Source organism: Aphelocoma coerulescens, chromosome 5, assembly GCF_041296385.1.
Source record: "Aphelocoma coerulescens isolate FSJ_1873_10779 chromosome 5, UR_Acoe_1.0, whole genome shotgun sequence".
NCBI lineage: Eukaryota > Metazoa > Chordata > Aves > Passeriformes > Corvidae > Aphelocoma > Aphelocoma coerulescens.
In genome coordinates, this window is record NC_091019.1 from 63,079,581 (window position 1) to 63,105,401 (window position 25,821).

A 25,821-nucleotide genomic window follows, 5' to 3' on the forward strand; every position below is an offset into this window, starting at 1 on the left:
AGCTGCCCTCCATTGCCAGTCTCATAGATACCCATGTTGGAAGGCACCCTCGAGGATCATTGAGTCTAAGCCTTGACTCCACACTGGTTCAGCCACACTTAAATCTCTGAGTTGTCGAGGTTGAAAAAGACCCTGAAGATCGCACAGTCCAACTGCAAACTTAACGCTGCCTACTCCACCAATCAGCCAGCTCCCCAAATGCCACATCCACACAACGTTTAAACCTTTCTGAGGTGCTGACTCAGCCATTTCCCTGGGCAGCCTGTTTGCAAGCTTGAGACCCTCTTTATTGAAGGAATATTTCCTAGAGATCCAATCTAAAGCTCCCGTGGTGCAACTTGAGGTCATTTCCTCTGCTCACATTGCTTGTTCCCTGGGCTAATAGAATGACCCCCACCTAGCTACAACCTCCCTTCAGGGACCACCTGCACTGTGTCAGGAGCTTGGGCTGTGAAAGCAGCTCCTCGCAGAAGAGAGGAAGGTGATGCTTTTGCACTGGCATTCCTGTGATCCAGTGGGACCAAACGGGTTGTCGCTGGGCAGGAGAGTTTCAGGCTGCCAGGAAGCGTTTCCACGTGAGGAGAACCTTTCTGCCAAATACATCAACCAAGGGAAGCCACGCCCTTCCAAGCAGAAGGGAAAAAATCAGAATTTTCCTTGTAGAAAATGGAAAGGTTTGGAGTGCAAGTCAGTGCTGGAATGTGCCCGCATGTCCGTGTGGGTTTTGCTAAGCTGCAAGGCCAGACGGGGAAGATGGGATCCCTGCACCCAAAGGTTACGCTGCAGCCAAAAAGGGTATTAAGTAAAAGAATGAAAGTTGTTGGTTCTGTCCTCTGTTTGCTGTTATCTGTGGCTTGGGTTTGTTCCGGTGGATCTGTTGGCTGTTGCTGAGTGCTGGGAGAGGGGCAGGGCTGAAGAGCTGACCGAAAAAGGAGGGCGGATGAGAGGGGAGGGGACAGAAAAGTAAGCGGTGCTTAGAGAATGGAAGTTCCTGAGAAGCCGTCCCATGGGAAACGGGACAGGGACCTCCCCCGGCTGCGAAAGGGTAGGAAAAGCAGCAGTTTTGTTGGAGGGGGTGTGTGCTCGGCTCAGCTGACTCGTTACAAATAACCAGTTTGCTCTTGCTTCCAAGAATTTGTCCGCACTCCAATGCATCGGAAAGTAACGAGTGGAAGGCTAGAGAAGAACGCTGCCTGTGCTCCTGATCCCTTCAACACTCAGCGCAAGGAGCTTGAGTGTGGGCCGGCTTCTCCTTGAGGACGCGTCCGTCCGTGCTGGCTGAAGCCCCGTCTCCCTTCTGGCTGGGTTCCCCTTGCAGAGCCTCAGCCCCGTTGTGTCCGGGCCCCTGGGGAGGTGGGAGAGTGCCAGGGGAGAGGTGCGCGCCGTGTAAGCATTGCCCCTGTCTGGTGCCCCTGGGGAGGTGCGTGCGGTGCCGGCGGTGCCCCTGTCCCTTATGTCGCCGTGTTCAGGTGGGCGCGGAGAGGACGGGGGCTCCTGCCTGCCCCGCGTCCTGTCTGCCTGTGGGGCCTGTGCCAGGGCAGCCGGGCTGTGACTGCAGCCGTGTGTCCCCCTCTCGCTGTGCCCGGCACTGCCGGCCCTGCTCCCGGAGCCCTGTCCCCGGGCAGAGCCGTTCCCTCGCCGGGCGCAGCCCCATGGGGGGCTCCCCATGCTGCGGCCTGGCCTGGCCCCAGAGCAGGAAGGCCCCTGCGGGTGGCACCGGGCTGGCGGCGTGTCCCCAGCCGGCTGCGCCCGGGCAGCGGCCTCAGCCGTGCGGGATGCAGAGCTGCGGGAGCCCACGGCTCTGTGCCGGCCGCACACCGGAGCTCCCAGCTCCAGCTGGCAGCGCCTCAGCGCCCTGTGCCCTCCCGCCCCGACAGCCGCGCCAGGCCCTGCTTGCTGCCCTCATGGTGCCACTCGTGGCCCCAGTGCTCTCCAAGGGCTTCTCCGGGGGCACCTTCCTGCGGCCTTTCCGTCCCCGCACGAGGCCCACCAGCAACCCGCAGAGGGGCTGTTTCCAAGGGCCTGCAGGCCCAGCACCAGGGGCAGAGGCTTCCCGCTGACAGAGGGACGGGTTAGGCTGGACATGTGGAAGAACCTCTTGGCTCTGAGGCTGCTGAGGCCCTGGCCCACGCTGCCCACAGAAGCTGTGGCTGCCCCATCCCTGGCAGTGTTCCAGGCCAGCTTGGATGGGGCTTGGAGCAACCTGGCCTAGTGGAAGGTGTCCCTGCCCTCGGCAGCAGGGTTGGAACAAGATGATGTTTAAGGAGCCTTCCAAGCCCAAGCCCTTGTGTGATTCTGTGATCACAGGGCCTGGGGACAGCTGGCCTTGATTTCTGATGAGAACCACTTCAGCCCTGTAAGTTTGGTTGAGTTCAAGGAGACTCTTGACGAGCCCACATTCCCAGTGCATGAGATTTACCAATGCTCTGGGTCTGGCTGAGATCAACAAAGTCTTGCACCATCCAGATTCTGCAATATTGCATTTTATTGAAGCAACAGCAAACCAGTTTCTGGCTTGCCCCTCATAAATGCACTGACTATAGAGCATTAATAGGTGTCACGAGGGATAGTGACACTAAGTAGGTATACTGTATATATGTATATACAATATCTTGTAAATTCTATATTGTTAGTGTTTAAATAGAATTACCTTTTAAAATATTGATCATTATTTTTATCATGATGTAATAATTAGATATTTTGTGTCTTTGATATTATTTATACTGGTATATGTTTTTGTTTTATTATATTTACTATTATAGATGATTATCAATAAACTTTATAATATATAATATGTCTACTCTATGTCTTTATATCTATGAAATAAAAATCTAGATTTTTATGGATGCAAAGTTTCAGGTCAGCGCCAACCGAGTTGGTCCAATGCTGACCTAAAGGTGTCCCTCTGGGGACAAGGACAGTCACCGTCCCGTGACCGATCGCGGGCAAGCAGCGCCCATTGTTCCTCTCGGTCTTTTTTTCCCTGTTTTTTTTTCCTTTTTCTATCCCACATTCCTGCTTCTTTTACACTCTGATTTTTGGCCCTTCCCAAAGGCCAGGAACAGTTGCATGCTACCGGTGGGGTTTGGTGACTTTGGCCATGCACGTAAGGCATGTGCTCTCTTCATGCGCGTTCTCGGGAGTGGGAAGTTCACGCGCAAGTGGAGCTCAATGTGGATCTGTGTGACCTTTTTTGGAAAAGGAAATGATACAGGGAGGTAGAATAAACCCTCCCGTGGCCCTCCACCTGCTGAGGCAGCAGGAGAGGCCGTGGGGCCTCTGCCAGAGTCTTTGCACGCATCCTCTTCTCCTTAAAGGAGCAGATTCGTAACCCAGCTTGTTCTGTGCAGTGAAGGGGAGTGAGGCCAACGGCGCTAGAGAGGTGCAGGGGCTCTTCTGGGCCTCAGGGAAACATCACGGCGCCGAGAGGCCTCTGCTTCACTCCGGACGTCACTCTGTACTTGGGCCTTGCTGGAGCCAGGGGCCACATAGGTGAGAGGCCCAGCTCCTGTTTTTCTCAACCAGCCCCGTCAATTCTTCGCTGACTTCCAGCAAGTCTGCAGCACATCTGGCGTTCAGCGCAGTGACCGAGCACTGGAGCACATTGCCCAGAGGTTGTGGAGTCTCCCTCGCCGGAGATAGTCAAGAGCCCTCCGAACGCAATGCTTTGCAATGCACAGCAGGAAGGGCCTGCTGGAGCAGCCCTGGACAAGATGATCTCACCGGTGGTCCTTTCAAATGGGAACTCGTCTGGGATCCTGAGATCGGCATCTTTGCACAAGGGGAAGCTCTCAGAGGGAAAATGGACCCTAAGACAGAGCTGGGGGCAGTCACAGTCCAGGTGGTAATGGGACTCTCTCTCACAAGGCCCCTGGCCACGGCCTCTTCAGCCTCATCGGCTTGGACTCCCCGAGCGTGCTTTTGCTCTGGAGGACAGGTGTGGCAGCAATTCCCAGGGCCGATTGAGCAGTGCCTTCTCCATGTTCTGCACGCTCAGGTCTGTGTCAGCTCCTCCCTGAGGACTAGATTCTGCACACAGACCCCAGAGAACACAAAAAGGAATGGCAGTATTTGCTCTTGCGTGCTCCCCGAGCCGCGTAGCCAACCTGGTCATCACTGGATGCAGTGCTGAGGAGACTGTTGGGACGACACTGCTGCTGCTGCTGTCGATGGCAGAGTGCTGCTGCACAGCGCTTTCCCTTCCCTCTCTGTATCCCACACTCTCCCCTCTTTTCCCCTGTACTATCAGGTGGTTCTCTGCTGCCAGCTGCCAGTCCCACAAGCACAGCATCAAGCAGGCAAACCTCTTTCAAGGATCATTTTTGAGGATTCTTCTTAACCACTTTCGCAGGTCCATATACTCGCTCATCGCCTGTGAATGGGCAGCCGGATCCATCACCATGTGATGGAAGAGATTGCACGTCCTGGCCATTTGCACCTCTGGGGGCAAACTGATCTCCCCAGGGAGCCTCTGGTTGCCCAAAATAAAGTGGTTGAGGCATCTCACTTCCACGCTTAAGCGCAGGCTCTCGCTGATATCCACCAGTCGCCTCACGAAATTTCTCCTGCGCCACCGTGACACAGGTGTGATGTTCAGGAGGTGCATAACAATGGTCTTTGTGGTGTAGGTGGAAATGCCTAAGCCCAGCTGAAGACGGGTGAAGAACTGCAGGCATTTGAGGTGCAAGCTGTCAGGGGGGGCCAGCCTGGCAATGTACTTGAAGAACTTCACCTCTGCCACAGCGTAGGTCTCAGGCCACGTTGTGCTTGGGGTGCAGGCCTGTCTAGGCTGGCTGCTCACAAAGACGTCCGAGTCGCCTTGCCGCACCCCGAAGAGCACCTCAATCCGGAAGCTTTCTCTGCCCTTGGTCACCTGGAATTGGCAGGAGCGTTTGGAGGGCAGCAGCACTAAACGCCAGGCGTGCGACTGAGGCAAAGCTGGCCAGACGGCTCTCACCAGCTGGTAGAACCAGCGGGCTGTTTTCTGCACATCGAGGTAGGCGCCGGTGCACAGGGTGTGAAGGAGGCTGGGATCCTGATTCCTCCTCAGCTCCTCCTCGGGGTGGTGCAGGAAGCACAGCATCTTCTCACCCTGCTGCTCCCTCGTGCAGGTGCACTCCAGCTGCACACGGACACGGAAGTTCCTCACGTGCCTCTGCCCCTCAGTGTCCAGCTCCAGGTGGAAGGTGTGCCCTCGGGGAGGAGTCATGGGCACGAGCACGCGGTACACAACATCCTGCTCGCGGGGACTCCAACCTTCAAAGGCACTGCCCACCCCAATGGCTCGTTGCAGGACCGGGTAGAAACTGCCAGACAAGACGTGGCCAAAGTAAATTGTGAAATTGGTCATCAGTTCAGTTGTCCACTCACAGCCATTCTGCAGGTCCTGTACAGGCCACTGTATGCGCTCCATTAAAATCCTTCCTCTGTTATCTTCAATATCACGCTGTCCTCCTTCGGCTTCACGTGCATCATTATTGTTGTTTTCTGCATTTGCAGCCGCAATGACAACTTCATTTCCAGCACCATCTTCGTTTGCAGCACCACCGCCGACTTCCTCTACGTTGCCATCATCATTGTTGTCTTCCTCCCGATTCGCATCATTGTTGTCTTCCTCTTCATTTCCAACAGCTTCTTCTTCGTTTGCATCCACATTTCTCACTTCCTCTTCATTTCCAACAGCTTCTTCTTCATTTGCATCCACATTTCTCACTTCCTCCTCATTTGCACCATTATTTTCTTCTTCAGGCTCCTCTCTCCTCAGGCTCCTTTCCCTCCAGATAAACCATAGGGCCGAGAGAAGGAGCAGGAGCCCAGCAACGGCCCAAACCTGCCAGTGTTGCAAGGCAGACCAGAGCAGCTCTCGCCAGGCCCCTCCCCTCTGCTTCAGGGTGAGCTGATCCACTTCCCATTCCAGAAGAGTCTTCTCCACTTCCTGGCTTATCGCACGTGCTTCCATGCGCAGACGCATCGCCTCGTCCAATCCATCACCCACGGGCTGCAGGTACTGGACTAGGCTTTGCAAGAGCAAGAACCACAATACCAAGGGACCCATGGTCTGCAGGAGGATGGAGAGAAGGCCTTGAGTGGGGTGGGGAGGGAGGCAGCCGGCAGTGGGGGCAGCAGGGACGGGAATGACAGGGGCCTGGGGCCAGGAAGGACAGGGCCCCAGACAGCTGGCAGGCAGCAAGGCCTGTCCCGCTGCCCCAGCAGCAGCAGCAGCAGCAGCAGCAGCAGCACCGTGCCTGCCCAAGGCTCTCCCGTGAGGGGCTGTCCCTGCCCTGTGCAGGCGGAGAACCCTCCCCCGGGTGCAGCGTTTCTGCCCCAGCCCTTGTCCCCAGCCCAGCCTCCCCGCCACGTGTGCACTCACCGCTTGCCCAAGCAATACAGGGCCAGCGTTACCTGCTGGGGCCTTTGATAGCTGCCCCCATTGTGACACATCGCCCGTGATGTCACAGGAGCCACAGCACATCACAGCCAGGCCAGCCCCACCCTTTGTGCCCAGCCCAGCTCAGCCCCTCAGAGTGGCCCTGGTGAACTGCTTAAGGCTGCTTTTGAGTGAATCTTCTTCTAAGAACTTCCCTTGGTCTTTCCTTTGTCTTTCTTATCAGCTGCCCTCCATTGCCAGTCTCATAGATACCCATGTTGGAAGGCACCCTCGAGTCTAAGCCTTGACTCCACACTGGTTCAGCCACACTTAAATCTCTGAGTTGTCGAGGTTGAAAAAGACCCTGAAGATCGCACAGTCCAACTGCAAACTTAACGCTGCCTACTCCACCAATCAGCCAGCTCCCCAAATGCCACATCCACACAACGTTTAAACCTTTCTGAGGTGCTGACTCAGCCATTTCCCTGGGCAGCCTGTTTGCAAGCTTGAGACCCTCTTTATTGAAGGAATATTTCCTAGAGATCCAATCTAAAGCTCCCGTGGTGCAACTTGAGGTCATTTCCTCTGCTCACATTGCTTGTTCCCTGGGCTAATAGAATGACCCCCACCTAGCTACAACCTCCCTTCAGGGACCACCTGCACTGTGTCAGGAGCTTGGGCTGTGAAAGCAGCTCCTCGCAGAAGAGAGGAAGGTGATGCTTTTGCACTGGCATTCCTGTGATCCAGTGGGACCAAACGGGTTGTCGCTGGGCAGGAGAGTTTCAGGCTGCCAGGAAGCGTTTCCACGTGAGGAGAACCTTTCTGCCAAATACATCAACCAAGGGAAGCCACGCCCTTCCAAGCAGAAGGAAAAAAATCAGAATTTTCCTTGTAGAAAATGGAAAGGTTTGGAGTGCAAGTCAGTGCTGGAATGTGCCCGCATGTCCGTGTGGGTTTTGCTAAGCTGCAAGGCCAGACGGGGAAGATGGGATCCCTGCACCCAAAGGTTACGCTGCAGCCAAAAAGGGTATTAAGTAAAAGAATGAAAGTTGTTGGTTCTGTCCTCTGTTTGCTGTTATCTGTGGCTTGGGTTTGTTCCGGTGGATCTGTTGGCTGTTGCTGAGTGCTGGGAGAGGGGCAGGGCTGAAGAGCTGACCGAAAAAGGAGGGCGGATGAGAGGGGAGGGGACAGAAAAGTAAGCGGTGCTTAGAGAATGGAAGTTCCTGAGAAGCCGTCCCATGGGAAACAGGACAGGGACCTCCCCCGGCTGCGAAAGGGTAGGAAAAGCAGCAGTTTTGTTGGAGGGGGTGTGTGCTCGGCTCAGCTGACTCGTTACAAATAACCAGTTTGCTCTTGCTTCCAAGAATTTGTCCGCACTCCAATGCATCGGAAAGTAACGAGTGGAAGGCTAGAGAAGAACGCTGCCTGTGCTCCTGATCCCTTCAACACTCAGCGCAAGGAGCTTGAGTGTGGGCCGGCTTCTCCTTGAGGACGCGTCCGTCCGTGCTGGCTGAAGCCCCGTCTCCCTTCTGGCTGGGTTCCCCTTGCAGAGCCTCAGCCCCGTTGTGTCCGGGCCCCTGGGGAGGTGGGAGAGTGCCAGGGGAGAGGTGCGCGCCGTGTAAGCATTGCCCCTGTCTGGTGCCCCTGGGGAGGTGCGTGCGGTGCCGGCGGTGCCCCTGTCCCTTATGTCGCCGTGTTCAGGTGGGCGCGGAGAGGACGGGGGCTCCTGCCTGCCCCGCGTCCTGTCTGCCTGTGGGGCCTGTGCCAGGGCAGCCGGGCTGTGACTGCAGCCGTGTGTCCCCCTCTCGCTGTGCCCGGCACTGCCGGCCCTGCTCCCGGAGCCCTGTCCCCGGGCAGAGCCGTTCCCTCGCCGGGCGCAGCCCCATGGGGGGCTCCCCATGCTGCGGCCTGGCCTGGCCCCAGAGCAGGAAGGCCCCTGCGGGTGGCACCGGGCTGGCGGCGTGTCCCCAGCCGGCTGCGCCCGGGCAGCGGCCTCAGCCGTGCGGGATGCAGAGCTGCGGGAGCCCACGGCTCTGTGCCGGCCGCACACCGGAGCTCCCAGCTCCAGCTGGCAGCGCCTCAGCGCCCTGTGCCCTCCCGCCCCGACAGCCGCGCCAGGCCCTGCTTGCTGCCCTCATGGTGCCACTCGTGGCCCCAGTGCTCTCCAAGGGCTTCTCCGGGGGCACCTTCCTGCGGCCTTTCCGTCCCCGCACGAGGCCCACCAGCAACCCGCAGAGGGGCTGTTTCCAAGGGCCTGCAGGCCCAGCACCAGGGGCAGAGGCTTCCCGCTGACAGAGGGAGGGGTTAGGCTGGACATGTGGAAGAACCTCTTGGCTCTGAGGCTGCTGAGGCCCTGGCCCACGCTGCCCACAGAAGCTGTGGCTGCCCCATCCCTGGCAGTGTTCCAGGCCAGCTTGGATGGGGCTTGGAGCAACCTGGCCTAGTGGAAGGTGTCCCTGCCCTCGGCAGCAGGGTTGGAACAAGATGATGTTTAAGGAGCCTTCCAAGCCCAAGCCCTTGTGTGATTCTGTGATCACAGGGCCTGGGGCCAGCTGGCCTTGATTTCTGATGAGAACCACTTCAGCCCTGTAAGTTTGGTTGAGTTCAAGGAGACTCTTGACGAGCCCACATTCCCAGTGCATGAGATTTACCAAGGCTCTGGGTCTGGCTGAGATCAACAAAGTCTTGCACCATCCAGATTCTGCAATATTGCATTTTATTGAAGCAACAGCAAACCAGTTTCTGGCTTGCCCCTCATAAATGCACTGACTATAGAGCATTAATAGGTGTCACAAGGAATAGTGACACTAAGTAGGTATACTGTATATATGTATATACAATATCTTGTAAATTCTATATTGTTAGTGTTTAAATAGAATTACCTTTTAAAATATTGATCATTATTTTTATCATGATGTAATAATTAGATATTTTGTGTCTTTGATATTATTTATACTGGTATATGTTTTTGTTTTATTATATTTACTATTATAGATGATTATCAATAAACTTATATAATATGTCTACTCTATGTCTTTATATCTATGAAATAAAAATCTAGATTTTTATGGATGCAAAGTTTCAGGTCAGCGCCAACCGAGTTGGTCCAATGCTGACCTAAAGGTGTCCCTCTGGGGACAAGGACAGTCACCGTCCCGTGACCGATTGCGGGCAAGCAGCGCCCATTGTTCCTCTCGGTCTTTTTTTCCCTGTTTTTTTTTCCTTTTTCTATCCCACATTCCTGCTTCTTTTACACTCTGATTTTTGGCCCTTCCCAAAGGCCAGGAACAGTTGCATGCTACCGGTGGGGTTTGGTGACTTTGGCCATGCACGTCAGGCATGTGCTCTCTTCATGCGCGTTCTCGGGAGTGGGAAGTTCACGCGCAAGTGGAGCTCAATGTGGATCTGTGTGACCTTTTTTGGAAAAGAAAATGATACAGGGAGGTAGAATAAACCCTCGCATGGCCCTCCACCTGCTGAGGCAGCAGGAGAGGCCGTGGGGCCTCTGCCAGAGTCTTTGAACACATCCTCTTCTCCTTAAAGGAGCAGATTCGTAACCCAGCTTGTTCTGTGCAGTGAAGGGGAGTGAGGCCAACGGCGCTAGAGAGGTGCAGGGGCTCTTCTGGGCCTCAGGGAAACATCACGGCGCCGAGAGGCCTCTGCTTCACTCCGGACGTCACTCTGTACTTGGGCCTTGCTGGAGCCAGGGGCCACATAGGTGAGAGGCCCAGCTCCTGTTTTTCTCAACCAGCCCCGTCAATTCTTCGCTGACTTCCAGCAAGTCTGCAGCACATCTGGCCTTCAGCGCAGTGACCGAGCACTGGAGCACATTGCCCAGAGGTTGTGGAGTCTCCCTCGCCGGAGATAGTCAAGAGCCCTCCGAACGCAATGCTTTGCAATGCACAGCAGGAAGGGCCTGCTGGAGCAGCCCTGGACAAGATGATCTCACCGGTGGTCCTTTCAAATGGGAACTCGTCTGGGATCCTGAGATCGGCATCTTTGCACAAGGGGAAGCTCTCAGAGGGAAAATGGACCCTAAGACAGAGCTGGGGGCAGTCACAGTCCAGGTGGTAATGGGACTCTCTCTCACAAGGCCCCTGGCCACGGCCTCTTCAGCCTCATCGGCTTGGACTCCCCGAGCGTGCTTTTGCTCTGGAGGACAGGTGTGGCAGCAATTCCCAGGGCCGATTGAGCAGTGCCTTCTCCATGTTCTGCACGCTCAGGTCTGTGTCAGCTCCTCCCTGAGGACTAGATTCTGCACACAGACCCCAGAGAACACAAAAAGGAATGGCAGTATTTGCTCTTGCGTGCTCCCCGAGCCGCGTAGCCAACCTGGTCATCACTGGATGCAGTGCTGAGGAGACTGTTGGGACGACACTGCTGCTGCTGCTGTCGATGGCAGAGTGCTGCTGCACAGCGCTTTCCCTTCCCTCTCTGTATCCCACACTCTCCCCTCTTTTCCCCTGTACTATCAGGTGGTTCTCTGCTGCCAGCTGCCAGTCCCACAAGCACAGCATCAAGCAGGCAAACCTCTTTCAAGGATCATTTTTGAGGATTCTTCTTAACCACTTTCGCAGGTCCATATACTCGCTCATCGCCTGTGAATGGGCAGCCGGATCCATCACCATGTGATGGAAGAGATTGCACGTCCTGGCCATTTGCACCTCTGGGGGCAAACTGATCTCCCCAGGGAGCCTCTGGTTGCCCAAAATAAAGTGGTTGAGGCATCTCACTTCCACGCTTAAGCGCAGGCTCTCGCTGATATCCACCAGTCGCCTCACGAAATCTCTCCTGCGCCACCGTGACACAGGTGTGATGTTCAGGAGGTGCATAACAATGGTCTTTGTGGTGTAGGTGGAAATGCCTAAGCCCAGCTGAAGACGGGTGAAGAACTGCAGGCATTTGAGGTGCAAGCTGTCAGGGGGGGCCAGCCTGGCAATGTACTTGAAGAACTTCACCTCTGCCACAGCGTAGGTCTCAGGCCACGTTGTGCTTGGGGTGCAGGCCTGTCTAGGCTGGCTGCTCACAAAGACGTCCGAGTCGCCTTGCCGCACCCCGAAGAGCACCTCAATCCGGAAGCTTTCTCTGCCCTTGGTCACCTGGAATTGGCAGGAGCGTTTGGAGGGCAGCAGCACTAAACGCCAGGCGTGCGACTGAGGCAAAGCTGGCCAGACGGCTCTCACCAGCTGGTAGAACCAGCGGGCTGTTTTCTGCACATCGAGGTAGGCGCCGGTGCACAGGGTGTGAAGGAGGCTGGGATCCTGATTCCTCCTCAGCTCCTCCTCGGGGTGGTGCAGGAAGCACAGCATCTTCTCACCCTGCTGCTCCCTCGTGCAGGTGCACTCCAGCTGCACACGGACACGGAAGTTCCTCACGTGCCTCTGCCCCTCAGTGTCCAGCTCCAGGTGGAAGGTGTGCCCTCGGGGAGGAGTCATGGGCACGAGCACGCGGTACACAACATCCTGCTCGCGGGGACTCCAACCTTCAAAGGCACTGCCCACCCCAATGGCTCGTTGCAGGACCGGGTAGAAACTGCCAGACAAGACGTGGCCAAAGTAAATTGTGAAATTGGTCATCAGTTCAGTTGTCCACTCACAGCCGTTCTGCAGGTCCTGTACAGGCCACTGTATGCGCTCCATTAAAATCCTTCCTCTGTTATCTTCAATATCACGCTGTCCTCCTTCGGCTTCACGTGCATCATTATTGTTGTTTTCTGCATTTGCAGCCGCAATGACAACTTCATTTCCAGCACCATCTTCGTTTGCAGCACCACCGCCGACTTCCTCTACGTTGCCATCATCATTGTTGTCTTCCTCCCGATTCGCATCATTGTTGTCTTCCTCTTCATTTCCAACAGCTTCTTCTTCATTTGCATCCACATTTCTCACTTCCTCCTCATTTGCACCATTGTTTTCTTCTTCAGGCTCCTCTCTCCTCAGGCTCCTTTCCCTCCAGATAAACCATAGGGCCGAGAGAAGGAGCAGGAGCCCAGCAACGGCCCAAACCTGCCAGTGTTGCAAGGCAGACCAGAGCAGCTCTCGCCAGGCCCCTCCCCTCTGCTTCAGGGTGAGCTGATCCACTTCCCATTCCAGAAGAGTCTTCTCCACTTCCTGGCTTATCGCACGTGCTTCCATGCGCAGACGCATCGCCTCGTCCAATCCATCACCCACGGGCTGCAGGTACTGGACTAGGCTTTGCAAGAGCAAGAACCACAATACCAAGGGACCCATGGTCTGCAGGAGGATGGAGAGAAGGCCTTGAGTGGGGCGGGGAGGGAGGCAGCCGGCAGTGGGGGCAGCAGGGACGGGAATGACAGGGGCCTGGGGCCAGGAAGGACAGGGCCCCAGACAGCTGGCAGGCAGCAAGGCCTGTCCCGCTGCCCCAGCAGCAGCAGCAGCAGCAGCAGCAGCAGCAGCACCGTGCCTGCCCAAGGCTCTCCCGTGAGGGGCTGTCCCTGCCCTGTGCAGGCGGAGAACCCTCCCCCGGGTGCAGCGTTTCTGCCCCAGCCCTTGTCCCCAGCCCAGCCTCCCCGCCACGTGTGCACTCACCGCTTGCCCAAGCAATACAGGGCCAGCGTTACCTGCTGGGGCCTTTGATAGCTGCCCCCATTGTGACACATCGCCCGTGATGTCACAGGAGCCACAGCACATCACAGCCAGGCCAGCCCCACCCTTTGTGCCCAGCCCAGCTCAGCCACTCAGAGTGGCCCTGGTGAACTGCTTAAGGCTGCTTTTGAGTGAATCTTCTTCTAAGAACTTCCCTTGGTCTTTCCTTTGTCTTTCTTATCAGCTGCCCTCCACTGCCAGTCTCATAGATACCCATGTTGGAAGGCACCCTCGAGGATCATTGAGTCTAAGCCTTGACTCCACACTGGTTCAGCCACACTTAAATCTCTGAGTTGTCGAGGTTGAAAAAGACCCTGAAGATCGCACAGTCCAACTGCAAACTTAATGCTGCCTACTCCACCAATCAGCCAACTCCCCAAATGCCACATCCACACAACGTTTAAACCTTTCTGAGGTGCTGACTCAGCCATTTCCCTGGGCAGCCTGTTTGCAAGCTTGAGACCCTCTTTATTGAAGGAATATTTCCTAGAGATCCAATCTAAAGCTCCCGTGGTGCAACTTGAGGTCATTTCCTCTGCTCACATTGCTTGTTCCCTGGGCTAATAGAATGACCCCCACCTAGCTACAACCTCCCTTCAGGGACCACCTGCACTGTGTCAGGAGCTTGGGCTGTGAAAGCAGCTCCTCGCAGAAGAGAGGAAGGTGATGCTTTTGCACTGGCATTCCTGTGATCCAGTGGGACCAAACGGGTTGTCGCTGGGCAGGAGAGTTTCAGGCTGCCAGGAAGCGTTTCCACGTGAGGAGAACCTTTCTGCCAAATACATCAACCAAGGGAAGCCACGCCCTTCCAAGCAGAAGGGAAAAAATCAGAATTTTCCTTGTAGAAAATGGAAAGGTTTGGAGTGCAAGTCAGTGCTGGAATGTGCCCGCATGTCCGTGTGGGTTTTGCTAAGCTGCAAGGCCAGACGGGGAAGATGGGATCCCTGCACCCAAAGGTTACGCTGCAGCCAAAAAGGGTATTAAGTAAAAGAATGAAAGTTGTTGGTTCTGTCCTCTGTTTGCTGTTATCTGTGGCTTGGGTTTGTTCCGGTGGATCTGTTGGCTGTTGCTGAGTGCTGGGAGAGGGGCAGGGCTGAAGAGCTGACCGAAAAAGGAGGGCGGATGAGAGGGGAGGGGACAGAAAAGTAAGCGGTGCTTAGAGAATGGAAGTTCCTGAGAAGCCGTCCCATGGGAAACGGGACAGGGACCTCCCCCGGCTGCGAAAGGGTAGGAAAAGCAGCAGTTTTGTTGGAGGGGGTGTGTGCTCGGCTCAGCTGACTCGTTACAAATAACCAGTTTGCTCTTGCTTCCAAGAATTTGTCCGCACTCCAATGCATCGGAAAGTAACGAGTGGAAGGCTAGAGAAGAACGCTGCCTGTGCTCCTGATCCCTTCAACACTCAGCGCAAGGAGCTTGAGTGTGGGCCGGCTTCTCCTTGAGGACGCGTCCGTCCGTGCTGGCTGAAGCCCCGTCTCCCTTCTGGCTGGGTTCCCCTTGCAGAGCCTCAGCCCCGTTGTGTCCGGGCCCCTGGGGAGGTGGGAGAGTGCCAGGGGAGAGGTGCGCGCCGTGTAAGCATTGCCCCTGTCTGGTGCCCCTGGGGAGGTGCGTGCGGTGCCGGCGGTGCCCCTGTCCCTTATGTCGCCGTGTTCAGGTGGGCGCGGAGAGGACGGGGGCTCCTGCCTGCCCCGCGTCCTGTCTGCCTGTGGGGCCTGTGCCAGGGCAGCCGGGCTGTGACTGCAGCCGTGTGTCCCCCTCTCGCTGTGCCCGGCACTGCCGGCCCTGCTCCCGGAGCCCTGTCCCCGGGCAGAGCCGTTCCCTCGCCGGGCGCAGCCCCATGGGGGGCTCCCCATGCTGCGGCCTGGCCTGGCCCCAGAGCAGGAAGGCCCCTGCGGGTGGCACCGGGCTGGCGGCGTGTCCCCAGCCGGCTGCGCCCGGGCAGCGGCCTCAGCCGTGCGGGATGCAGAGCTGCGGGAGCCCACGGCTCTGTGCCGGCCGCACACCGGAGCTCCCAGCTCCAGCTGGCAGCGCCTCAGCGCCCTGTGCCCTCCCGCCCCGACAGCCGCACCAGGCCCTGCTTGCTGCCCTCATGGTGCCACTCGTGGCCCCAGTGCTCTCCAAGGGCTTCTCCGGGGGCACCTTCCTGCGGCCTTTCCGTCCCCGCACGAGGCCCACCAGCAACCCGCAGAGGGGCTGTTTCCAAGGGCCTACAGGCCCAGCACCAGGGGCAGAGGCTTCCCGCTGACAGAGGGAGGGGTTAGGCTGGACATGTGGAAGAACCTCTTGGCTCTGAGGCTGCTGAGGCCCTGGCCCACGCTGCCCACAGAAGCTGTGGCTGCCCCATCCCTGGCAGTGTTCCAGGCCAGCTTGGATGGGGCTTGGAGCAACCTGGCCTAGTGGAAGGTGTCCCTGCCCTCGGCAGCAGGGTTGGAACAAGATGATGTTTAAGGAGCCTTCCAAGCCCAAGCCCTTGTGTGATTCTGTGATCACAGGGCCTGGGGACAGCTGGCCTTGATTTCTGATGAGAACCACTTCAGCCCTGTAAGTTTGGTTGAGTTCAAGGAGACTCTTGACGAGCCCACATTCCCAGTGCATGAGATTTACCAATGCTCTGGGTCTGGCTGAGATCAACAAAGTCTTGCACCATCCAGATTCTGCAATATTGCATTTTATTGAAGCAACAGCAAACCAGTTTCTGGCTTGCCCCTCATAAATGCACTGACTATAGAGCATTAATAGGTGTCACGAGGGATAGTGACACTAAGTAGGTATACTGTATATATGTATATACAATATCTTGTAAATTCTATATTGTTAGTGTTTAAATAGAATTACCTTTTAAAATATTGATCATTATTTTTATCATGATGTAATAATTAGATATTTTGTGTCTTTGATATTATTTATACTGGTATATGTTTTTGTTTTATTATATTTACTATTATAGATGATTATCAATAAACTTTATAATATATAATATGTCTACTCTATGTCTTTATATCTATGAAATAAAAATCTAGATTTTTATGGATGCAAAGTTTCAGGTCAGCGCCAACCGAGTTGGTCCAATGCTGACCTAAAGGTGTCCCTCTGGGGACAAGGACAGTCACCGTCCCGTGACCGATCGCGGGCAAGCAGCGCCCATTGTTCCTCTCGGTCTTTTTTTCCCTGTTTTTTTTTTCCTTTTTCTATCCCACATTCCTGCTTCTTTTACACTCTGATTTTTGGCCCTTCCCAAAGGCCAGGAACAGTTGCATGCTACCGGTGGGGTTTGGTGACTTTGGCCATGCACGTAAGGCATGTGCTCTCTTCATGCGCGTTCTCGGGAGTGGGAAGTTCACGCGCAAGAGGAGCTCAATGTGGATCTGTGTGACCTTTTTTGGAAAAGGAAATGATACAGGGAGGTAGAATAAACCCTCCCGTGGCCCTCCACCTGCTGAGGCAGCAGGAGAGGCCGTGGGGCCTCTGCCAGAGTCTTTGCACGCATCCTCTTCTCCTTAAAGGAGCAGATTCGTAACCCAGCTTGTTCTGTGCAGTGAAGGGGAGTGAGGCCAACGGCGCTAGAGAGGTGCCGGGGCTCTTCTGGGCCTCAGGGAAACATCACGGCGCCGAGAGGCCTCTGCTTCACTCCGGACGTCACTCTGTACTTGGGCCTTGCTGGAGCCAGGGGCCACATAGGTGAGAGGCCCAGCTCCTGTTTTTCTCAACCAGCCCCGTCAATTCTTCGCTGACTTCCAGCAAGTCTGCAGCACATCTGGCGTTCAGCGCAGTGACCGAGCACTGGAGCACATTGCCCAGAGGTTGTGGAGTCTCCCTCGCCGGAGATAGTCAAGAGCCCTCCGAACGCAATGCTTTGCAATGCACAGCAGGAAGGGCCTGCTGGAGCAGCCCTGGACAAGATGATCTCACCGGTGGTCCTTTCAAATGGGAACTCGTCTGGGATCCTGAGATCGGCATCTTTGCACAAGGGGAAGCTCTCAGAGGGAAAATGGACCCTAAGACAGAGCTGGGGGCAGTCACAGTCCAGGTGGTAATGGGACTCTCTCTCACAAGGCCCCTGGCCACGGCCTCTTCAGCCTCATCGGCTTGGACTCCCCGAGCGTGCTTTTGCTCTGGAGGACAGGTGTGGCAGCAATTCCCAGGGCCGACTGAGCAGTGCCTTCTCCATGTTCTGCACGCTCAGGTCTGTGTCAGCTCCTCCCTGAGGACTAGATTCTGCACACAGACCCCAGAGAACACAAAAAGGAATGGCAGTATTTGCTCTTGCGTGCTCCCCGAGCCGCATAGCCAACCTGGTCATCACTGGATGCAGTGCTGAGGAGACTGTTGGGACGACACTGCTGCTGCTGCTGTCGATGGCAGAGTGCTGCTGCACAGCGCTTTCCCTTCCCTCTCTGTATCCCACACTCTCCCCTCTTTTCCCCTGTACTATCAGGTGGTTCTCTGCTGCCAGCTGCCAGTCCCACAAGCACAGCATCAAGCAGGCAAACCTCTTTCAAGGATCATTTTTGAGGATTCTTCTTAACCACTTTCGCAGGTCCATATACTCGCTCATCGCCTGTGAATGGGCAGCCGGATCCATCACCATGTGATGGAAGAGATTGCACGTCCTGGCCATTTGCACCTCTGGGGGCAAACTGATCTCCCCAGGGAGCCTCTGGTTGCCCAAAATAAAGTGGTTGAGGCATCTCACTTCCACGCTTAAGCGCAGGCTCTCGCTGATATCCACCAGTCGCCTCACGAAATTTCTCCTGCGCCACCGTGACACAGGTATGATGTTTAGGAGGTGCATAACAATGGTCTTTGTGGTGTAGGTGGAAATGCCTAAGCCCAGCTGAAGACGGGTGAAGAACTGCAGGCATTTGAGGTGCAAGCTGTCAGGGGGGGCCAGCCTGGCAATGTACTTGAAGAACTTCACCTCTGCCACAGCGTAGGTCTCAGGCCACGTTGTGCTTGGGGTGCAGGCCTGTCTAGGCTGGCTGCTCACAAAGACGTCCGAGTCGCCTTGCCGCACCCCGAAGAGCACCTCAATCCGGAAGCTTTCTCTGCCCTTGGTCACCTGGAATTGGCAGGAGCGTTTGGAGGGCAGCAGCACTAAACGCCAGGCGTGCGACTGAGGCAAAGCTGGCCAGACGGCTCTCACCAGCTGGTAGAACCAGCGGGCTGTTTTCTGCACATCGAGGTAGGCGCCGGTGCACAGGGTGTGAAGGAGGCTGGGATCCTGATTCCTCCTCAGCTCCTCCTCGGGGTGGTGCAGGAAGCACAGCATCTTCTCACCCTGCTGCTCCCTCGTGCAGGTGCACTCCAGCTGCACACGGACACGGAAGTTCCTCACGTGCCTCTGCCCCTCAGTGTCCAGCTCCAGGTGGAAGGTGTGCCCTCGGGGAGGAGTCATGGGCACGAGCACACGGTACACAACATCCTGCTCGCGGGGACTCCAACCTTCAAAGGCACTGCCCACCCCAATGGCTCGTTGCAGGACCGGGTAGAAACTGCCAGACAAGACGTGGCCAAAGTAAATTGTGAAATTGGTCATCAGTTCAGTTGTCCACTCACAGCCGTTCTGCAGGTCCTGTACAGGCCACTGTATGCGCTCCATTAAAATCCTTCCTCTGTTATCTTCAATATCACGCTGTCCTCCTTCGGCTTCACGTGCATCATTATTGTTGTTTTCTGCATTTGCAGCCGCAATGACAACTTCATTTCCAGCACCATCTTCGTTTGCAGCACCACCGCCGACTTCCTCTACGTTGCCATCATCATTGTTGTCTTCCTCCCGATTCGCATCATTGTTGTCTTCCTCTTCATTTCCAACAGCTTCTTCTTCGTTTGCATCCACATTTCTCACTTCCTCTTCATTTCCAACAGCTTCTTCTTCGTCTGCATCCACATTTCTCACTTCCTCCTCATTTGCACCATTGTTTTCTTCTTCAGGCTCCTCTCTCCTCAGGCTCCTTTCCCTCCAGATAAACCATAGGGCCGAGAGAAGGAGCAGGAGCCCAGCAACGGCCCAAACCTGCCAGTGTTGCAAGGCAGACCAGAGCAGCTCTCGCCAGGCCCCTCCCCTCTGCTTCAGGGTGAGCTGATCCACTTCCCATTCCAGAAGAGTCTTCTCCACTTCCTGGCTTATCGCACGTGCTTCCATGCGCAGACGCATCGCCTCGTCCAATCCATCACCCACGGGCTGCAGGTACTGGACTAGGCTTTGCAAGAGCAAGAACCACAATACCAAGGGACCCATGGTCTGCAGGAGGATGGAGAGAAGGCCTTGAGTGGGGCGGGGAGGGAGGCAGCCGGCAGTGGGGGCAGCAGGGACGGGAATGACAGGGGCCTGGGGCCAGGAAGGACAGGGCCCCAGACAGCTGGCAGGCAGCAAGGCCTGTCCCGCTGCCCCAGCAGCAGCAGCAGCAGCAGCAGCAGCAGCAGCACCGTGCCTGCCCAAGGCTCTCCCGTGAGGGGCTGTCCCTGCCCTGTGCAGGTGGAGAACCCTCCCCCGGGTGCAGCGTTTCTGCCCCAGCCCTTGTCCCCAGCCCAGCCTCCCCGCCACGTGTGCACTCACCGCTTGCCCAAGCAATACAGGGCCAGCGTTACCTGCTGGGGCCTTTGATAGCTGCCCCCATTGTGACACATCGCCCGTGATGTCACAGGAGCCACAGCACATCACAGCCAGGCCAGCCCCACCCTTTGTGCCCAGCCCAGCTCAGCCACTCAGAGTGGCCCTGGTGAACTGCTTAAGGCTGCTTTTGAGTGAATCTTCTTCTAAGAACTTCCCTTGGTCTTTCCTTTGTCTTTCTTATCAGCTGCCCTCCATTGCCAGTCTCATAGATACCCATGTTGGAAGGCACCCTCGAGGATCATTGAGTCTAAGCCTTGACTCCACACTGGTTCAGCCACACTTAAATCTCTGAGTTGTCGAGGTTGAAAAAGACCCTGAAGATCGCACAGTCCAACTGCAAACTTAACGCTGCCTACTCCACCAATCAGCCAGCTCCCCAAATGCCACATCCACACAACGTTTAAACCTTTCTGAGGTGCTGACTCAGCCATTTCCCTGGGCAGCCTGTTTGCAAGCTTGAGACCCTCTTTATTGAAGGAATATTTCCTAGAGATCCAATCTAAAGCTCCCGTGGTGCAACTTGAGGTCATTTCCTCTGCTCACATTGCTTGTTCCCTGGGCTAATAGAATGACCCCCACCTAGCTACAACCTCCCTTCAGGGACCACCTGCACTGTGTCAGGAGCTTGGGCTGTGAAAGCAGCTCCTCGCAGAAGAGAGAAAGGTGATGCTTTTGCACTGGCATTCCTGTGATCCAGTGGGACCAAACGGGTTGTCGCTGGGCAGGAGAGTTTCAGGCTGCCAGGAAGCGTTTCCACGTGAGGAGAACCTTTCTGCCAAATACATCAACCAAGGGAAGCCACGCCCTTCCAAGCAGAAGGGAAAAAATCAGAATTTTCCTTGTAGAAAATGGAAAGGTTTGGAGTGCAAGTCAGTGCTGGAATGTGCCCGCATGTCCGTGTGGGTTTTGCTAAGCTGCAAGGCCAGACGGGGAAGATGGGATCCCTGCACCCAAAGGTTACGCTGCAGCCAAAAAGGGTATTAAGTAAAAGAATGAAAGTTGTTGGTTCTGTCCTCTGTTTGCTGTTATCTGTGGCTTGGGTTTGTTCCGGTGGATCTGTTGGCTGTTGCTGAGTGCTGGGAGAGGGGCAGGGCTGAAGAGCTGACCGAAAAAGGAGGGCGGATGAGAGGGGAGGGGACAGAAAAGTAAGCGGTGCTTAGAGAATGGAAGTTCCTGAGAAGCCGTCCCATGGGAAACGGGACAGGGACCTCCCCCGGCTGCGAAAGGGTAGGAAAAGCAGCAGTTTTGTTGGAGGGGGTGTGTGCTCGGCTCAGCTGACTCGTTACAAATAACCAGTTTGCTCTTGCTTCCAAGAATTTGTCCGCACTCCAATGCATCGGAAAGTAACGAGTGGAAGGCTAGAGAAGAACGCTGCCTGTGCTCCTGATCCCTTCAACACTCAGCGCAAGGAGCTTGAGTGTGGGCCGGCTTCTCCTTGAGGACGCGTCCGTCCGTGCTGGCTGAAGCCCCGTCTCCCTTCTGGCTGGGTTCCCCTTGCAGAGCCTCAGCCCCGTTGTGTCCGGGCCCCTGGGGAGGTGGGAGAGTGCCAGGGGAGAGGTGCGCGCCGTGTAAGCATTGCCCCTGTCTGGTGCCCCTGGGGAGGTGCGTGCGGTGCCGGCGGTGCCCCTGTCCCTTATGTCGCCGTGTTCAGGTGGGCGCGGAGAGGACGGGGGCTCCTGCCTGCCCCGCGTCCTGTCTGCCTGTGGGGCCTGTGCCAGGGCAGCCGGGCTGTGACTGCAGCCGTGTGTCCCCCTCTCGCTGTGCCCGGCACTGCCGGCCCTGCTCCCGGAGCCCTGTCCCCGGGCAGAGCCGTTCCCTCGCCGGGCGCAGCCCCATGGGGGGCTCCCCATGCTGCGGCCTGGCCTGGCCCCAGAGCAGGAAGGCCCCTGCGGGTGGCACCGGGCTGGCGGCGTGTCCCCAGCCGGCTGCGCCCGGGCAGCGGCCTCAGCCGTGCGGGATGCAGAGCTGCGGGAGCCCACGGCTCTGTGCCGGCCGCACACCGGAGCTCCCAGCTCCAGCTGGCAGCGCCTCAGCGCCCTGTGCCCTCCCGCCCCGACAGCCGCGCCAGGCCCTGCTTGCTGCCCTCATGGTGCCACTCGTGGCCCCAGTGCTCTCCAAGGGCTTCTCCGGGGGCACCTTCCTGCGGCCTTTCCGTCCCCGCACGAGGCCCACCAGCAACCCGCAGAGGGGCTGTTTCCAAGGGCCTACAGGCCCAGCACCAGGGGCAGAGGCTTCCCGCTGACAGAGGGAGGGGTTAGGCTGGACATGTGGAAGAACCTCTTGGCTCTGAGGCTGCTGAGGCCCTGGCCCACGCTGCCCACAGAAGCTGTGGCTGCCCCATCCCTGGCAGTGTTCCAGGCCAGCTTGGATGGGGCTTGGAGCAACCTGGCCTAGTGGAAGGTGTCCCTGCCCTCGGCAGCAGGGTTGGAACAAGATGATGTTTAAGGAGCCTTCCAAGCCCAAGCCCTTGTGTGATTCTGTGATCACAGGGCCTGGGGACAGCTGGCCTTGATTTCTGATGAGAACCACTTCAGCCCTGTAAGTTTGGTTGAGTTCAAGGAGACTCTTGACGAGCCCACATTCCCAGTGCATGAGATTTACCAATGCTCTGGGTCTGGCTGAGATCAACAAAGTCTTGCACCATCCAGATTCTGCAATATTGCATTTTATTGAAGCAACAGCAAACCAGTTTCTGGCTTGCCCCTCATAAATGCACTGACTATAGAGCATTAATAGGTGTCATGAGGGATAGTGACACTAAGTAGGTATACTGTATATATGTATATACAATATCTTGTAAATTCTATATTGTTAGTGTTTAAATAGAATTACCTTTTAAAATATTGATCATTATTTTTATCATGATGTAATAATTAGATATTTTGTGTCTTTGATATTATTTATACTGGTATATGTTTTTGTTTTATTATATTTACTATTATAGATGATTATCAATAAACTTTATAATATATAATATGTCTACTCTATGTCTTTATATCTATGAAATAAAAATCTAGATTTTTATGGATGCAAAGTTTCAGGTCAGCGCCAACCGAGTTGGTCCAATGCTGACCTAAAGGTGTCCCTCTGGGGACAAGGACAGTCACCGTCCCGTGACCGATCGCGGGCAAGCAGCGCCCATTGTTCCTCTCGGTCTTTTTTTCCCTGTTTTTTTTTCCTTTTTCTATCCCACATTCCTGCTTCTTTTACACTCTGATTTTTGGCCCTTCCCAAAGGCCAGGAACAGTTGCATGCTACCGGTGGGGTTTGGTGACTTTGGCCATGCACGTAAGGCATGTGCTCTCTTCATGCGCGTTCTCGGGAGTGGGAAGTTCACGCGCAAGTGGAGCTCAATGTGGATCTGTGTGACCTTTTTTGGAAAAGGAAATGATACAGGGAGGTAGAATAAACCCTCCCGTGGCCCTCCACCTGCTGAGGCAGCAGGAGAGGCCGTGGGGCCTCTGCCAGAGTCTTTGCACGCATCCTCTTCTCCTTAAAGGAGCAGATTCGTAACCCAGCTTGTTCTGTGCAGTGAAGGGGAGTGAGGCCAACGGCGCTAGAGAGGTGCAGGGGCTCTTCTGGGCCTCAGGGAAACATCACGGCGCCGAGAGGCCTCTGCTTCACTCCGGACGTCACTCTGTACTTGGGCCTTGCTGGAGCCAGGGGCCACATAGGTGAGAGGCCCAGCTCCTGTTTTTCTCAACCAGCCCCGTCAATTCTTCGCTGACTTCCAGCAAGTCTGCAGCACATCTGGCGTTCAGCGCAGTGACCGAGCACTGGAGCACATTGCCCAGAGGTTGTGGAGTCTCCCTCGCCGGAGATAGTCAAGAGCCCTCCGAACGCAATGCTTTGCAATGCACAGCAGGAAGGGCCTGCTGGAGCAGCCCTGGACAAGATGATCTCACCGGTGGTCCTTTCAAATGGGAACTCGTCTGGGATCCTGAGATCGGCATCTTTGCACAAGGGGAAGCTCTCAGAGGGAAAATGGACCCTAAGACAGAGCTGGGGGCAGTCACAGTCCAGGTGGTAATGGGACTCTCTCTCACAAGGCCCCTGGCCACGGCCTCTTCAGCCTCATCGGCTTGGACTCCCCGAGCGTGCTTTTGCTCTGGAGGACAGGTGTGGCAGCAATTCCCAGGGCCGACTGAGCAGTGCCTTCTCCATGTTCTGCACGCTCAGGTCTGTGTCAGCTCCTCCCTGAGGACTAGATTCTGCACACAGACCCCAGAGAACACAAAAAGGAATGGCAGTATTTGCTCTTGCGTGCTCCCCGAGCCGCGTAGCCAACCTGGTCATCACTGGATGCAGTGCTGAGGAGACTGTTGGGACGACACTGCTGCTGCTGCTGTCGATGGCAGAGTGCTGCTGCACAGCGCTTTCCCTTCCCTCTCTGTATCCCACACTCTCCCCTCTTTTCCCCTGTACTATCAGGTGGTTCTCTGCTGCCAGCTGCCAGTCCCACAAGCACAGCATCAAGCAGGCAAACCTCTTTCAAGGATCATTTTTGAGGATTCTTCTTAACCACTTTCGCAGGTCCATATACTCGCTCATCGCCTGTGAATGGGCAGCCGGATCCATCACCATGTGATGGAAGAGATTGCACGTCCTGGCCATTTGCACCTCTGGGGGCAAACTGATCTCCCCAGGGAGCCTCTGGTTGCCCAAAATAAAGTGGTTGAGGCATCTCACTTCCACGCTTAAGCGCAGGCTCTCGCTGATATCCACCAGTCGCCTCACGAAATTTCTCCTGCGCCACCGTGACACAGGTATGATGTTTAGGAGGTGCATAACAATGGTCTTTGTGGTGTAGGTGGAAATGCCTAAGCCCAGCTGAAGACGGGTGAAGAACTGCAGGCATTTGAGGTGCAAGCTGTCAGGGGGGGCCAGCCTGGCAATGTACTTGAAGAACTTCACCTCTGCCACAGCGTAGGTCTCAGGCCACGTTGTGCTTGGGGTGCAGGCCTGTCTAGGCTGGCTGCTCACAAAGACGTCCGAGTCGCCTTGCCGCACCCCGAAGAGCACCTCAATCCGGAAGCTTTCTCTGCCCTTGGTCACCTGGAATTGGCAGGAGCGTTTGGAGGGCAGCAGCACTAAACGCCAGGCGTGCGACTGAGGCAAAGCTGGCCAGACGGCTCTCACCAGCTGGTAGAACCAGCGGGCTGTTTTCTGCACATCGAGGTAGGCGCCGGTGCACAGGGTGTGAAGGAGGCTGGGATCCTGATTCCTCCTCAGCTCCTCCTCGGGGTGGTGCAGGAAGCACAGCATCTTCTCACCCTGCTGCTCCCTCGTGCAGGTGCACTCCAGCTGCACACGGACACGGAAGTTCCTCACGTGCCTCTGCCCCTCAGTGTCCAGCTCCAGGTGGAAGGTGTGCCCTCGGGGAGGAGTCATGGGCACGAGCACACGGTACACAACATCCTGCTCGCGGGGACTCCAACCTTCAAAGGCACTGCCCACCCCAATGGCTCGTTGCAGGACCGGGTAGAAACTGCCAGACAAGACGTGGCCAAAGTAAATTGTGAAATTGGTCATCAGTTCAGTTGTCCACTCACAGCCGTTCTGCAGGTCCTGTACAGGCCACTGTATGCGCTCCATTAAAATCCTTCCTCTGTTATCTTCAATATCACGCTGTCCTCCTTCGGCTTCACGTGCATCATTATTGTTGTTTTCTGCATTTGCAGCCGCAATGACAACTTCATTTCCAGCACCATCTTCGTTTGCAGCACCACCGCCGACTTCCTCTACGTTGCCATCATCATTGTTGTCTTCCTCCCGATTCGCATCATTGTTGTCTTCCTCTTCATTTCCAACAGCTTCTTCTTCATTTGCATCCACATTTCTCACTTCCTCCTCATTTGCACCATTGTTTTCTTCTTCAGGCTCCTCTCTCCTCAGGCTCCTTTCCCTCCAGATAAACCATAGGGCCGAGAGAAGGAGCAGGAGCCCAGCAACGGCCCAAACCTGCCAGTGTTGCAAGGCAGACCAGAGCAGCTCTCGCCAGGCCCCTCCCCTCTGCTTCAGGGTGAGCTGATCCACTTCCCATTCCAGAAGAGTCTTCTCCACTTCCTGGCTTATCGCACGTGCTTCCATGCGCAGACGCATCGCCTCGTCCAATCCATCACCCACGGGCTGCAGGTACTGGACTAGGCTTTGCAAGAGCAAGAACCACAATACCAAGGGACCCATGGTCTGCAGGAGGATGGAGAGAAGGCCTTGAGTGGGGCGGGGAGGGAGGC

At 55.9% G+C, this 25,821-nt stretch overlaps 4 protein-coding genes across 4 annotated transcripts; all 4 read right to left on the reverse strand.

The window, feature by feature from the left end:
- Positions 1 to 4,309: 4,309 nt before the first annotated feature.
- Positions 4,310 to 6,055, reverse strand: LOC138110913 (inositol 1,4,5-trisphosphate receptor-interacting protein-like 1). The gene has a single exon (XM_069016066.1). The coding sequence runs from the start codon at positions 6,053 to 6,055 to the stop codon at positions 4,310 to 4,312; it is 1,746 nt and encodes a 581-aa protein (XP_068872167.1).
- A 4,847-nt stretch (positions 6,056 to 10,902) lies between these two features.
- Positions 10,903 to 12,597, reverse strand: LOC138110914 (inositol 1,4,5-trisphosphate receptor-interacting protein-like 1). The gene has a single exon (XM_069016067.1). The coding sequence runs from the start codon at positions 12,595 to 12,597 to the stop codon at positions 10,903 to 10,905; it is 1,695 nt and encodes a 564-aa protein (XP_068872168.1).
- Positions 12,598 to 17,464: 4,867 nt separating this feature from the next.
- LOC138110915 (inositol 1,4,5-trisphosphate receptor-interacting protein-like 1) lies at positions 17,465 to 19,210 on the reverse strand. The gene has a single exon (XM_069016068.1). The coding sequence runs from the start codon at positions 19,208 to 19,210 to the stop codon at positions 17,465 to 17,467; it is 1,746 nt and encodes a 581-aa protein (XP_068872169.1).
- A 4,866-nt stretch (positions 19,211 to 24,076) lies between these two features.
- Positions 24,077 to 25,771, reverse strand: LOC138110916 (inositol 1,4,5-trisphosphate receptor-interacting protein-like 1). Its single transcript, XM_069016069.1, has one exon. The coding sequence runs from the start codon at positions 25,769 to 25,771 to the stop codon at positions 24,077 to 24,079; it is 1,695 nt and encodes a 564-aa protein (XP_068872170.1).
- Positions 25,772 to 25,821: the final 50 nt, after the last annotated feature.